The 14,842-nt window shown below is 48.4% G+C and overlaps 1 protein-coding gene across 1 annotated transcript in view; it reads right to left on the reverse strand.

The window, feature by feature from the left end:
• Nucleotides 1-14,842, reverse strand: part of GTF3C1 (general transcription factor IIIC subunit 1) — a 68,692-nt gene that overhangs the window by 19,758 nt on the left and 34,092 nt on the right. The window contains 12 exon segments of the mRNA XM_016216232.2: nt 358-515; nt 2,213-2,401; nt 2,537-2,618; nt 3,093-3,228; nt 3,596-3,737; nt 6,417-6,594; nt 6,707-6,803; nt 7,283-7,380; nt 9,977-10,122; nt 10,364-10,642; nt 12,285-12,469; nt 13,267-13,370. Coding sequence (XP_016071718.2) covers nt 358-515; nt 2,213-2,401; nt 2,537-2,618; nt 3,093-3,228; nt 3,596-3,737; nt 6,417-6,594; nt 6,707-6,803; nt 7,283-7,380; nt 9,977-10,122; nt 10,364-10,642; nt 12,285-12,469; nt 13,267-13,370 — 1,794 coding nt within the window.

Here is a 14,842-nt window from a genome sequence, read left to right on the forward strand (position 1 = left end):
AGATGATAAGCAGTTACTGAGAGAGAAACCAGAATTTTTCAGGTATATGAGGATGGGAGGAGACGAACAGGAAAGGGTTAGATTTCTGGTGAAGAGAGAACAGCTCTGGTCTGCTTTGCCTACAGCTAGGCAAACATTCGTATGTATTAGCCAAAGGCTCGAAAGGAATGTGCAAAAATGGGAGTGGTATCAATCTGTAGGATTCTGGGAAATGCTTTTCCCAGGGGCCAGCTGGAGTAGCTGAGTGGCCCCATGGGCCACAGGTTCCTGTGTGGGCTGGACAGGAAAGAGCTCCCTGAGAGGGACGAGCAGACCAGTTGGCTGGAGGCTAGGAGCAGGGGACCGGTGGCTGAGTACCTTGGTGTTGAGGATATTGCTGGCAATTCGGCAGAGCATGAGCAGCCCGTCTTCCTGCATGGACCACATTACTCGCAGCCGGGTCATCCTCTTCAGGGCGCTCTGGTCGGCCTCATCGTGGTAACGCAGACTTTTGCTTTTTTCTTCTTGGAGGTCTTCTAAGATACCAAGAGGAGAAGGAAGGGAGCTTATAACAACTGGTTTAGAGCTGTACCTCTGGAGAGGGGAAGGTCTCTACCCAGCTAGTCAGACTTGACCAACGGTATCAGTTATCAGAATCTCATTGTGCCTGGAAGCTATATAACTAACCATAAAAGACTCAGCCCTTCCTGACAGATTTTTCACCCTGTTCATCGTTTCTCTTTGGTAAAGTTTCACAGTGACAGGCTGGGCAGCCTGAATGCAGCCTCTGGTTGGTTATCTGCTCGTCTCCAAGCCTTCCTACTGTGGAGGTAAGCCCTTTCAAGGCACCTCCACAGAAGCTCATGGAGCATGCTTAGGGCAAGTCTGACAAAAGAGTGGGCCCCCACCATTCTGCTGCTCTCTGACCTCAGAGGTGTGTGAACTCTGGTGCACTGTGGGGACAAGGCCCATCCTACAGGGCTGCCTTGAGGACCGAACAAGACACAACATCTGGCACAATGTAGCTACTAAATAAACAATAATAGTCCCTAAGACGCTGGAATATTTACTATGTGCCAAACATTGGTTTAAGCTTTTTACGTATGTTAACTTATAATTAAAATAATACTTTGCAACAACCCTATGAGAAAGATATAGTTATTATCCCTGGTCTGTAGTTGCAGAATCTGAAACACAGCAGGATACAGCAACTTGCCCAAAGTCTCACACCTAAGTAGCACACCAAGGATTTGAAGTTGAGCTGGTAACCACTGGGTTTTCCAAGGTTTCCTCTCCTCCGGGAAGATACTGATGGCACTTTCACAAGCTAAACGCCATATGCTATGGCCAATTCCAAAAGACTGTCTGGTGATCTTCCAAATTAAGGCAGAAGAAAAGTAGGGTGGGAAAATTTGATTCAAAGTGATACCAGCACTGTATTTTACCTTGTAATGAATTCAGGTCTTTGTGAGCCAAACTGACCTGACACATGTCTGAATGGGCTACACTGAGGGGCTTCAATTGAGACAGGCTATTTGTTATAAACACTGGCCAAATAAACCACTAAAAACAGGTTCCTGTTTCAACATTGTTTTCATCTGAAATAGCTATCAGATCATTGTTAAAACACACAGACCACTTGGGTGATATAAAAAGTGATCTAAAAAATAAACACTGATCTCCTCACTGCCCTCCTTCACTATAAATACCGCCCAGATGAAGAATTCAAAACGGCAATCTAAAGGTACCACACTCGAGAGCTCAATGAGCTCTGAAGAGATTCTGCAGGCTCCAATGACTTCTGTCTTTCCTCTAATTTAAATACACAACAAACCTTAAACTTTGACCTGATTAGCATAAATGCAGATATTAAAAGGTAAACCAAAAGAATAATAGGATTTTGGCTGCTTATGATGAGGATTTTGCTAAGGAGTTTTGCTAAGATTTTTTAGGTTGACATGAAATTAGAAATTTTACTGAGGCAGTTACTAAGTGAAAAGGCTCTATATAATACAGAGAAAGCAGGGAAAACCTACAGGAAATCCAAGGATTTCTGTCTAGTAGCTGGATTTGGAAAATACGGCATCACAAAGTTAGCACTCTAAATTGAAGGCAGGTGGAAACCCAAGTCTGGGGGCAGAGGTTAGGTCTGGCTGCAATAAGACTGTTGCATGCCTCTGAGCCTGAAAGTGCAAAGACAAGGCCTAACAAATGCAAATAATCATCACTTAACCTTTCTTCTTTCTTTTGATCTTCTTTCCAGGGTCTTTCTTCAGCCGTTTCCGTTTCTGGCTCTTCCCGCCCCTCACTCTCTGGTTCCTGTCCAGCATGGGTTCTTGGTCAATCTCAAACTGCTCGTCCATGTCAACACAGAGCTCGGATCCTGCTCTGGCTTCTCCCCAGATATTCAACCTGCCACTGCCTAGAAATAATCACAGGAGATGAGCATTTCAAGATGAACTCTGCAAAGGCCAGAAGCCAAATGAAACATGCAGGAGCTGTGCTGGCCCTGAGCTAGTACCATGTCTATTCTAGGTAGAACTCCCTGCACACGTACCTCCAGCACCAAGAGGCAACGGGCGTTTGGACAGAAAAGACTGGAGCCTCACCGTGAGTCCATTCTCTGAAGTGGAATTCTCCTAAAAGGCAAGTGCAGCACGGGAATGAAGCACGCGGTTTCATGAATCCCCAGGAGCCCAGAGCTACAAATGCCCGGAGGTGTGCAAGTATGTGACGAAGCTGAGGAGGGCTGTGCAGTGGCTGCCAGGAGGCTGCTTCAGGGTGTGGGATCTCCTGTCCAGCCTCTTTCTTATTGCACATGCACTCCCTCTTGTATAACCTTTGTCTCACAGATTTTCTGCTCCTTCTTTAAAAAGGAATTTGTCCACGTCACAGAATAAATTACAATCAGCTGAGAAGAGAAACAGACCAGGCAGATATTTAAAAGGCCTGATGTACTTTTGATAGATATGGAAATAAATATTTGTGTCTCTGGTCACTTGGTTTGATCAGTTCAGAAACTGTGAGCTGGGAAAGGGACAGGAGGGTGTGTGGGAATGGCAGCCCCCTGGGATGGTGGCTGGGATGTGGGCACCTACACCTGAAAAGTCTACCTTTTTGGCCTTGTTGATGATATAGCTGGTCCAGATCCAGTTGCGCTTTAGGTGTCCATAGAAACTAGAATCGAGCCCAGCGGCTCCCAGCCCATCTCCAGGGATCAAGGCTTCATCCATAACCTCACGGCTGCCCCTGAGATGGGAAATAAACAGAGAAAGAGCTCTCCTCAGAACTGGAGAGTTGGAGGGGGAGTGGCATTTTACACAACTTTTACCTTCCCAGAAAAACATCTGACAGAAGTGAAGAACTAGTCAAAACCTCAGATTTTTATTTAAAATTCCCAAATTTTGAATATTGGTAATTACTTCACTTTCTTTTTAAACAATGTGTGGGCTAACTAGAGTATGGCTGGTGGCCACTAATTTGCAGCCTCCACACACGTGACTAAGGCACTCCTGGTCTGACATCCGAAGCCCAATGTAGAGGAGATGGAGCCTGTGGGATGAGCATCACCCCAGCCCTGGACGTCGGGACAGTGGGTCAAGGGACAGAGACGCACGTGGTATACTCCATCATGGCGCACTTGCGCTCCAGGTTGTGCTTGTGGATGGCGCTCTCCTGTTCCTTCTGCAGACTGTCCTTCTCGTCACTGTCCTGATCTGAGTTGTTGTTCCTCCTGGCACGTGGGTGGCGCACCACACCTGGAAAACCAAACCAGCCCTACTGATGGCACCCTCCTGCTGTGGTTCTGGCAGGCCACCGTGTGCTGCTGGGTGGCTAGAGAAGAGTGGATTCCCTTTCTGTGACTAGAATCCCCAACCAGAGGAGAAGGTCTGAAATTGGTAGAACCTCTTTGCACAAAATGCCTTATAGCAAGTGTCAGAGGGAACAGAAGAGTTAAACACTGATGGGTGAACTGAGAAAAAGGTCTGTACTCAGGCTGAATGCCATTAAGGTGGGTGGGCAAGCAGGCAACCAAAGAACACTGTGGGCTTGGGGAGTCACAAGCAGAGGAACCCCATGCCTTCCCTCCTCGGGCGGAGCCCGGTGGATATGCTGTGTGCCAGCACAAAGGAAGCAGGAAATGAAAATGGCCGCACTTGGCTGTGGCTGCAGGGGTCAGTGTCAAGCAGGAATATGGCCAGATAGTTGGAGGCAGTGTCAGTTTTCCTGTGAGCAGCGGATGTTTCCTGAGTGCCGAGAGGTGCATTCACTTAGTGGAGCAATCACACTCAGTTAGTCCAAGATAAAGAAAACCCCATTTCTCATAAGAAAATATAAAATACTACTAAAACTGTTCCTTGAAAAAGGCATAGGAAGGCTATGATAATTTGCAGACCATCAAAGACCCTCTCATAACATGCTCATCTGGAGACCTTAGCTCAGGTGGGGGGAGGGATGTGGGGAGAGGCCATGCCCCCCATCTCTCAGCTAACTTTACAGAGACATCTGGGTGAAGCTTCACCAGCCTATAAGGTGGTGGTGGTGTTCCCAGTTTAGAAATGAAGACACTGTGAAACACACTGTCCTAAAATCAAAGGTTACAAAGAGCTTGTCCAAGGTCATGCATTTGAACAGACAGTGAACCTAAGAGGACTTAAGGTAGTGCTCCTCCTGTGCCCCACATGCTGCTTGCTAGGTGTGGGCCAGCCCAGGTGTGCCGAGTCCAAGGCTCTGCATGGGGCCCAGTAACCTGCATTTGGGCAGAACCCCTCAAATGTTTGCTAAATGAAGGGACAATAACAAAGAGGGATGGATGGAAATTCATCAACTGTCAACCCTGAAAAACTTTGGTGCAAATAACATACTGGCTCACAAATTTTCACCTAGGTATAAAATGCAGGGGAATTAGAGAACTTTAAAAATCTGCAGTGGAAAAAGTCCAGCTCACTAACAAATGTGAGGAGTCTGGTACACACTGTTCTAAAATTTGTCTGGACCCATTGAAGGCTCTAAATACAAGTTACACTGTTGGCACTGAACAATTCCACCAAACAAATATGTAATCCTGGCTGTGCAGAACTCAACATGTAACACTGATCTTGCAGCTCTGACAGAAGCAAGAGGATGCGATTTACCTCCCAGGTGCAAATCAAATGCCCGCCCGTTTTCTCCTGGTGGAAGTGGTGTGAAAAGACCAGCTGAAAACTGGCCTCGAGGAAAGCACGCTGACTGGAGGCTCCACAGCCTCCACCAACTCTCCAGCCCCTAGGTAAACACTTATGGGAGTCACTGTGCACCAAGCACTTTGAGATACCATGGGGAAGCAAACCAAATGTCCTGTGCCAACAAATCCACAGAATGAAGTAAGACGATGACAGTAAAGGTGCTGGGAAGGCTTTCTTGAAGAGGAGACATTTGAAATAGAAGTGGCCACCTGCAAGGTGAGCATGAGTTAGGGGACATTCTGGGGACAGGAAAACAATGGGAGCAAAAGGCCCCACCCAAAGTCCGACTCACCCACCACCAGTGAGTCTGTCAGTTCTCTCTCCTGAGCCTTCCCAACTTGCCCTCTATCACTGTCAGCAGTGCGCACTCTCTTGGACATGAGCCACATTCCCTATCTGGCCATTCTGCTTCTACTCCTGTGCCCTTGTCTGTCTTCCAGGGTGAGCTTTGAAAGATATAAGTGATCCTGTTACTCCTACATTACAACCACCCAATGTCTTCTTGCTGCTTTAGAACAAGCCCAAGCTACCATGTCCTGATGGCCCCCAGAGTCTGGCTCCTGCCCACTCCCTAATCTCAGCTGCCACTCTCCTTCCCACCCATGACGGCCTCTTCTGTTTCTCCAACTACACCTGGGGCCTTTGCACTTGCTGGTCCCCCTGCCTGGAATGTTCTTCCCCAGATCTGGGCACAGCCCGCTCAGCCTCAGCCTTCAGAACTCGGCTTAGATGTCTCTTCCTCAGAAACGCTGCTCCTGACCATCCATTCCAATGCCCTCAGCTCATCACCCTGTGTGCATCACCCTGTTTATTTCCCGCACAGCACTCATCACACTCTGGATCTGTGCGCATGGGGGTGTGTGCATGCATGTGTGCGCGCGTGTCTTCTTCACAAAAGTCTCATGAAGGTAGGGATGAGGTGTGTTCTCACTGGTCATGGTCAGGCACAGGAAATGCATGCTGAGGTGCATAAATACCTCCTGAATGAACACATAAATAAAGGCCAAGCAGAGCTGCTTGAGCTGAATGGGGGCTGGGATCCCTCCCCTTTCAAGGACTATCACTCTCCTTTCTAAGGGAGCCCCAAAGACAATCTAGGCCTGTGGAGAGCAGCCTGAAAACCATGAGGCAACATCTCGTCCTTTCCAACTCTAATTCCAGATATCCCACAGAAAGGAGGGAAAAGTGAGGTCCAGCAAAGACAGGTGGTACCTAAAGGGGTGTTGAGGCAGACGCACTGCAGATCAAACCAGTAGTTTTCCACATCCTGCATTGAATTCAGGACGTAAAAACGCCTTTCGAAGGGCCGGTTGCTGTGTGCAAGGTGGTAATGCGGGTCGCAGATGGTGGTATCGACAATAGCCGCACTCTTCTTCAAGAAAACGAAGATCTGCCAGAGACAGGGACAGGGCAAGGAGACTTCAGAATCGGCCTCGGGTTAGCCATCTGGGAACTGTACTGAACAGTCAGGACCACCTTCATTTGGGCTTGGAAGGTATTACCTGATCTTTATCCTGAAACTTTTCTGTGGGGCCAAACTGTAGCAGCCCCATGTAGCACAGCCTCTGAAGGTTCTCAAATACTGAAAAAATGTACCGTCTGGAAAAGAGGGGAGGGGCAGGATCCAATCAGACCAGTTAGCTGTTGTCAGAGGGTCTGCATGTGGGTGAGGAAAGCCCTTCACTTATCCTCCCCTCTACCTGGTGGGACCTAGAGGACTGGCCTCGGGCCTGCACTGTATTGAGGCCCAGAACCACCCCCATTTCCCGCACCCAAGGGCAATGGAGCATCAATTCCACACTGGGGGGTTGGGCTAGAAAGTAAAAGAAACAAAAGGACAAAACCACGCTAATACTTGCAGACTTCATCAGCAGATTTTTTACTTTAAGAGGACCTTGAAATCAAGTAATAAAATTGACCAGCCCACTTCACTTGCTCCAGGCTTTGTCCAGAAGGCTCACAGGTGGCTGACTTAATGAAAACCTTGAGTCTTCACAACCAGCAAGGCAGAAACCTTTCCTCTTCCTGGTTAACCATTATTCAGACCCTCGGCACTCTGCACTAGTTCCAGACCTCACCTCTTGTACAGAAGCTGCTGCCGGATGGGCCTGGGTAGAAAGCGGATCAGCGTGTGCTTCTTCAGAGGGTCATTCAGAAACTCGTCGAGGCTGTCCACCTATGAGGTGATTTTAAGGTCCAGCTCACCCTCAAGACCGAGTGAATTGCAAGAATTGTGAAAAAACACTCACCACTGTTTTCTGGGCTGCAGCCTCTTTGAACCTGCCTATTGGCCCCATGGTGACAGTGCTCTCTCCTTCTGGTCTCCCCCAAACCCCCCACACCTCTGCTTTCTGTCTTGGTTATCCCTTCTTTCCAGCCCATCTGCTGCACTGCTGGGTGCAATCAACAGGTGCCCTCATATACTGCTGGTGGGTACACAAACTGCTAATATATTTCCAGGGGGTGATACGGGGATATATTTATTTATATTAAAAAAAGACAAAGGTGGCAGCATAGGTAAATGCAGTACTTGGAACCTCCCAGAACCACATCAAAATTACAACTACAAAACCACCATCATTCAGAGCCGCCTGAAATTTTGTTGAACAGAAGTCCTACACCTAAGGACATAAAAAGGCACATCGAGACTGGTAGGAGGGGTGGAGATGTGGAACCGGCTGGTCCCACACCCACGTGTGGTGGATAAAAATCGGGAGGAATATCTTGGTTCTGGAGGTCGTCCTTGAGGAGCTAGGAGTCCCAGCCCCACACCAGGTCCCCTAGCCCAGGGTTCCAGTGCCAGGAAGAGAAGTCCCCATAACTTCTGGCTGCAAAAACCAGTGGGGATTGTGGCTGAGTGAGACGTAGGGCTGCTGGAGTCCCAGGCAGTTCACCTTAAAGGGCCCTCAGGCAGATTTTACTGGGACTCACTTGCTCTAAGCTCCAGCATTGGGGCAATAGTTGGAAAGGCACCAGGGACATATAGGGAGGAAGTGAATTGATTGGCATCAGGGTGAGAGATACGGAGGCAGCTTTCTCCCAGGCAGAAGTGCTAGCAGAGGCGACTGTTCCTTTGCTAAGCTCTCCGTCCCACAGAGCCAGCAGGCAGGGCACCATATCTGAGTCTCCATCAACCTGGCTGTCACTGTTTGCCCTGCCCTGGTGATTCCCCGAGACCCAGCATCATCCAACTTGTGGGCCCACCCAAGCTGTTTCCAGTGGCTTTTCCATATGAATGGCCTGCCTGTCTTGGCTCACACTTCAGACTTTCCTAAAACTCTTAAGTAAGCATTTGGCCTCAGCACACCCTGTACCTCTTGCTAAGTGGCCCCAGGCCTGTCACTAGTGTCAGCCAGCTTTGGTTTGCAGCTTGGACTCTCCTGGGCACTTCCAAACCCAGCACAAGTAGCAGCCATCTGCAGACTGTTTTGTAGCTCATGAACGGGGGGGAGTGTGTGCCCTGGGGAGGGCACAGGTGGCAGCTGACCTTGGTCTGCATCTCCCAGGCAGGCCCCAGAGCCACTGTACCTGGTGGACGGCTTCAGACCATGTCCAAGCACCACCCAACCGAAGAGACACACTCAAGGGGCAGACTCAGCAGGCACCAGAGCCCTGCTGAAGTAAGTCCTGCTTTGTGGGGTTGGCTCCTGCACAGCTGATCCTCCAGGGTGGTCACAGCCTGTCCTCACAGCCATTGGTCTAGGGGTAATTCTCTCCTTTTGGAGTGCCAACAGCAATCATAGCTCAACTTCAAGAGGAGGGTGCACACAGCCCACCTGGGGGTAGTGTGTGTGTGAATGTAAAGTGCCCCGCTTGGGTGATCGGGGGGGGGGGGAAGGCTGTGCCACTAGACCCTACAGGACACCTCCTACATTAGGCCACTTTACCAAGCCTGGGAGACATAGCAGCTCTACCTAATACACAGAAACAAACATAGGGAGGCAGCCAAAATAAGGAAACAATGAAACATGTCCCAAATGAAAGAACAGAACAAAACTCCAGAAAAACTAAACAAAATGGAGACAAACAATCTACTAGATGCAAAGTTGAAAACACTGGTTATAAGGATGCTCAAGAAACTTAGTGAGAACATCAACAAAGAGATAGGAAACATAAAAAAGGACCAGTCAGAAATGAAGAATACATTAAAGAGAATCCACAGTGGAGTAGATGGAGCACAGAATCAAATCAGAGATTTGGAACATAAGGAAGCAGGAAACACCCAATCAGAACAGCAAAAAGAAAAAGAGAATCCCCCAAAATGAGGATAGTTTAAGGAACCTCTGGGACAATTTCAAGAATACCAACATTCACATTATGGGGATTCTGGAAGGAGAAGAGTGAGCGAGCAAGGAATTGAAAACCTATGTAAAAAAAATGATGAAAACCTTCCCTAACCTGATGAAGAAAATAGACATGCAAATCTAGGAACCACAGAGAGTCCCACATCACACTCTGAGTGATGAAGTTATGGGTAATTTCTATTTTCTCCTTTTTCTGTATTTACCAAATTTCTAAAAACATATTTTATTGTTACACCATAATTATTTGTCTTTCTGTCTGTCTTATGGTTGTTCTATCTAGAACAAGTCTTTGACCTACCTACCAACCATCTATCCAATCTCCTATCCATCCACTCATTTATCCATCCAGTCATCCATCCATCCAGGCAACTGCAAGTCTTGAAGCATTTTTGCTTGACCAGGTGAGTGTAGGCCCTCTGGCCTGGAGCTGAGGGACTAGCCCTGTGATAACCTGGGAGTCTCCGGTACCTTGTAGCTGACTTGCACAACCTGGATAAAGATGGAGAGGGGCAGGCAGAGGAGAATGTCGCTGACAAGAGCCCAGCCGAAGCCAAAGTCCCTGTAGACTGGGATGGGAGGGACGTAGCGCATCCACGAGGCTTCATTCACATATACTATGAGAAAATCAGAGACAGGATCCAAGTCATGATGGTGATATCACCTCCTAGTAGGTCTTGGTTCTCTCTTACCACAAACTTGGACAAAATCCTACTTGTCAGGCAGGAAGCCCAGAGGTTCAGAAAGTTTGTGATCAGGGCGGTGTAGATATTCTGCTAGTTCAGACAACAAGGACAAGGAACCATCACGATTCCACTTTGGATCTCGCTGTTGCTTGCCTGCCTTGGGGCATCTCACCTGTCTCTGTGGGGAGCTCCACTTCAGCCTCCCGGACTTCTCCATCTTGGTTGTCCTTCAGTGAGGCATCAGAGGAGGTCTCCAAGTCTTTTCCGGAGGAAAGTGGGGCTCCAGTCCTGCCCAGCTCTTGCTTTCCTGTCCTTCTTTCACTGCTGGGGCCCAGCTTCTCTTCCATGTTGGTGGCAGGGTGCCCATAGATCAGGTACCACAGAAACCTGTGGATCACTCGCAGGCGAGCCATTTTGGGCAGAAATCCTATAGAACGCCCAAGTCCAGGAACTGAGGCAAGAAAGGGGGGAAGGCAGTGCTTAAAAAGTCCCAGATTCAAATCAATTCAATCCACTAAAAATCTATTTTGTGCCACTATGTCTCAGGTTCCAGGGAGACAGCAAATGTTCTTACTCTCATGGAAGTAAAATAATACATCAGATGGAAATAGCTGGTACAGAAAATAAATCAAGGAAGGAAGGAGGAGGAGGCCTGTAACTCTACAAAAAGGCCAGGGAAGGACTCACTGGGGAGAAGCCTTGAGTGAAGTACTCAAGTCAGTGACTGGGTAGGCCATACAGAGAATCTGTAGCTGTGCCACCCAGGGCAGTACAAGGTGCTGAGATGGGTGTGTGCCTGACACATCTGAGGAAGGGCTACAGGCTGGAGTGACAGGGTGGAGCAAGGAAGGAGGAGAGCACAGAGGATGAGCCAGAGTGTAATGAAGGGAGCCACCATGGAGGGCCTAACAGCACTCCATATAGAACTCCTGTCTTGATGGGAGTTGTGCAAAATATTCCAAAATCTAGGTTCTTTTGAAGTAGCTTATTTCTCTGTTGATACAAATAAAGTATTCCTCGGCTTTCCCCAGTGAGAGGGAACAGGTGAGAGTCAAGGGAGACAGGAACAGGCAGTAAGGACAGTGAACAGAGGACCCTCCTTCCGTCAAGCCTGGTCCATCTCAAGTGCATGTCCTGTGCAGCTGCACACACTTGTGCTTATGTTTCTCCTCCAGTCTGCACTTTCTAATTCTGAAACCTGGAGAGTAAGGGCCATGGTTCTGTGACTGGAGCCTTCAGAAAGGGAAGTCACACAGATGACTCCTCTGTCTGGAGTCCCCGAGTTTGCCACATCCCATACCAGGACACTTTTTCTGCTGACAAAGGCCTGTGCCCAGATAAGCTGCCTGTCCTCCCCACCAACACGTCTGTGACTAGGCGAGGAGCGAAGCACTGACTATAAAGCCCTGCCACTGCACTTGACCCCCACACATTTATATTAGAGCAGCTTAGTGCGGGATGAGGGAGGAAGAAGCTGTTAGAGACCGGACTCTGGGGAAATGATGGGAATGCCCAAACTTGCCAATGACTGTAACTACCAGATGGCTTATGGGGTCAGCAGAGGTGGAGCTATTCTGTGGTTTATAGAATATTCCAGCCCACGGATAGTTAGCCCAAGGAGTTAATCTTTGTAAATACTTCCTCATGTTGGGATCTAGAATAGTTTCTTTTTTTAGAGAGAAAGGGAGAGGGAGAGAGAGAGAAACATTGATCGGTTGCCTCCTGTATGCACCCCCACCGGGATTGAACCTGCAACCTGAGTATGTGTACTAACTGAGAATTGAACCCATGACATTTTGGTGTATGGGACGACGCTCCAACCAACTGAGCCACACCAGCCAGGGTGGGATCTAGCATAGTTTCATCTGAGTCTTGCAACAACCTTGTGAGGTATGTTGGGCAAGAATCACCCCCATCTTGTAGATAGGGGAATTGATGCCAGTGGAAGTCACATGACCAGCCCACATGACCCAGGGCCAGTAATTCAGACCTTATTTCCTCACTGTAGCCCAGTGCTTAAATGTAGAACACGAAATGACTCAAACTGCATCATGCAAACAACAATTAGACATTGACAAGAAGTTGCTTTTTACCTACAACAGGGTTATAATTTTTAAGCTGGGTTATGCCCATTTTCTCATCAGTTTTTTTCACCCGTCCACTTTCTGGTTTAGAGCAATCATTTGGCTGAGAGTCTCCTGATCCGCTCGGGTCCTCTTTTCCTTGACTTTCTTCCTTGGCCTCCCCTCTGGGCACTGGAGGCTGGGACACTTTAAGTCTGCAGACCAAGTACAAGACCAATGTTACTGAGAAAATCAAGGGCTAAGAGAAAGGACAGGGTCTGTCGTCATGAATCAGATGAAGCCATTTGGTCCTGTAGTCTCAAACTCAACTGCCCGCAGGGGCCTGGCAGATTATGTAAATGAATAAAATGTGCCAAGTCACTAGACATTTGGGAATGGTGAGGACCTGGAGAGTGCACCCCCATCTACAGGGTAGTTGGTGCCTTGTGAGGAAGGTGGCCTGATATACTAGATCCTCTGATACTTTCATAAATGCCAGAAATCAGGAATTTGATATGAAATTAATTGGCATCTGATTCAAAGTACATGTGGCCAATGCATGCCAAGCTGCGCAAACCAGCGTCTGTAAGCCAGAGCCAGACCTCTGCTCATCTGCCGGTCACCTGTGATTTAAACCCAGGTAAGAAGTCTTTCCCATACCTGATTTCCCTCTCAGTCCATTAGATGATTTATGGTCAAAATTAGAGATGTCAGAAAGGCAACTAGAATCGCTCTGAGCCATTATGAGATTGAGTTTCCCACATCACAGGGCCTGTGACTTGGAGCCCCCTGTCCACAATTAGAATATAACTAAAAATGTGAGGATTTTATTTTTTCTTAAAGAAACCAGAAAGTGATCCTTGTCAGACTAGGGGTCATGAACCACAAACCCTAACCCAGTGAATTCACTGACCTCACACAAGAATAAACAGAGCTTTTGTGAAAATGGCTTCAGGAATAAAGACACACTCCAGCAGCTTCACTGTGAACTCTTGTGGGTGCTGCTACTTGCCTGTTTGCTGTGCTTGAATTGGAGATCCGGAAGCGAACCTGTTCGATGGCACTTCTCACCAGAGGGTCGTTCTGGTCCATGGACGGGTGCACTACCAGATCCACCTGCAGAGAGAGGGCACAGTGTCCCAAAGGGTGGGAGGAGCAGAAGGGGGCCTTAGCTCCACAACTTGGCTTCCAGGGGAAGTGCTGATTACACCTGTTTTCATTAACATTCCAAAGGACAGGAAACTGAAGCAGAGTGAGTTGCTAAACAGTTTGCCATTGTCTAAATCCCTCAGCTCATCAAGCGCTAAAGTCTGCCATCCAGTAATGTGCTACTCCACGCAGATAAGGAACTCTAGCTAGAAACAGAGCTGCCTTCCCTGCAGTGCCCTCACTGGGTGTCAAGGCCCACTGGTTTCACATCGACCTGGTGGGCTGCTCCTGATGCCCCACTTCTGCTAGCTGAGAATTTCCCAGAAGTGCTCGTGAATCCTGAGGGCTTCCATCTGGAAAAGGTAAACGGCTTGCATTAATCTCCCCTCGCTGAGTGCCGTCGTGGGACTCCCGCTAGGCGCGCTTCTAAACAAACTGCAGAGGATTTAGAGCTGCTTTTGTTGTTTTCTCTTTTCCAAGGTACTGATGCTGAGCAGTTAGGGTGGTTATCACTTCATGAGGGATAACTGGATGACAAATGGAAATGACGGAGTGGAGCAGAGGGTGTGAGTATGACAGCTGTGCAGTAGATGGCAGGAACAATGGCTGGGCACCTGGACAGCCAGGCTTCTTTTTTGTCTCTGTCATTGGCAAGAGAGCATGGTAAGGTTTTCTAAATGGCTAACTCTGGCCAGCAGGCTTCGAGCCAAAAATGGCCTGCAAGGAGGTCAGTCACAGGGAATAGGCAGCAATGCCTGGATGGGGACTTCAAAAGGCTGCCTTGGCTCAGTCTCCTCTACTCATTTGTGAAATGGGGACCCCTCCCTCATGCCCTGCCAACTTTTTTGTGGTTTTGTGAGACTCAAATGAGACAGGTAATGCCCGGAGAACTGAAAAGCATTGTGCCAACACAAAGCATTCCTATTCCCCCACTTTCAACAGCCAAATGGCCCAGCCAACTTCCCAAAGGCCCAATGAGCAGGTGGCCGGATGCAGAAGTCAGGGCAAAGCTGATGCTGGGGCACAGCAACTCTGGTCCACGTGGCTCCAGGAAATCAGGAGGCCACCTGTGGTAGCCCGTGCTCTGGGTGTCAGAGAAAGTGCTGCTGCGACACTTAAGCATATTCTGGAGGCAGATGTACAATACTGCAACCCTTTCCAACTGGAAAATGGTGTACTGTTCAGTGGTACCACTATAGTGGTACAGTCAAACCTTGGTTCTAAAACGTCTCCCATCTCGAACAATTTGGTTCTTGATCAAGTTGTTGGGGGTGGAGCTGGGGGGGGGGGGGCAATGTCTTGGCTGTTGAATAAAACTTCGGTTGTTGTCACCTGACAACCCTTTCTTGCTGACACATTAGCATGAGAAAAAGCATTTCTCAGGCCACAAAGAGAATGCAAGTCAGTTTACTGCTAAACTTTGTGTTGTTAACATCTCA

This window comes from Miniopterus natalensis, chromosome 3, assembly GCF_054644295.1.
Source record: "Miniopterus natalensis isolate mMinNat1 chromosome 3, mMinNat1.hap1, whole genome shotgun sequence".
Classification (NCBI taxonomy): domain Eukaryota; kingdom Metazoa; phylum Chordata; class Mammalia; order Chiroptera; family Miniopteridae; genus Miniopterus; species Miniopterus natalensis.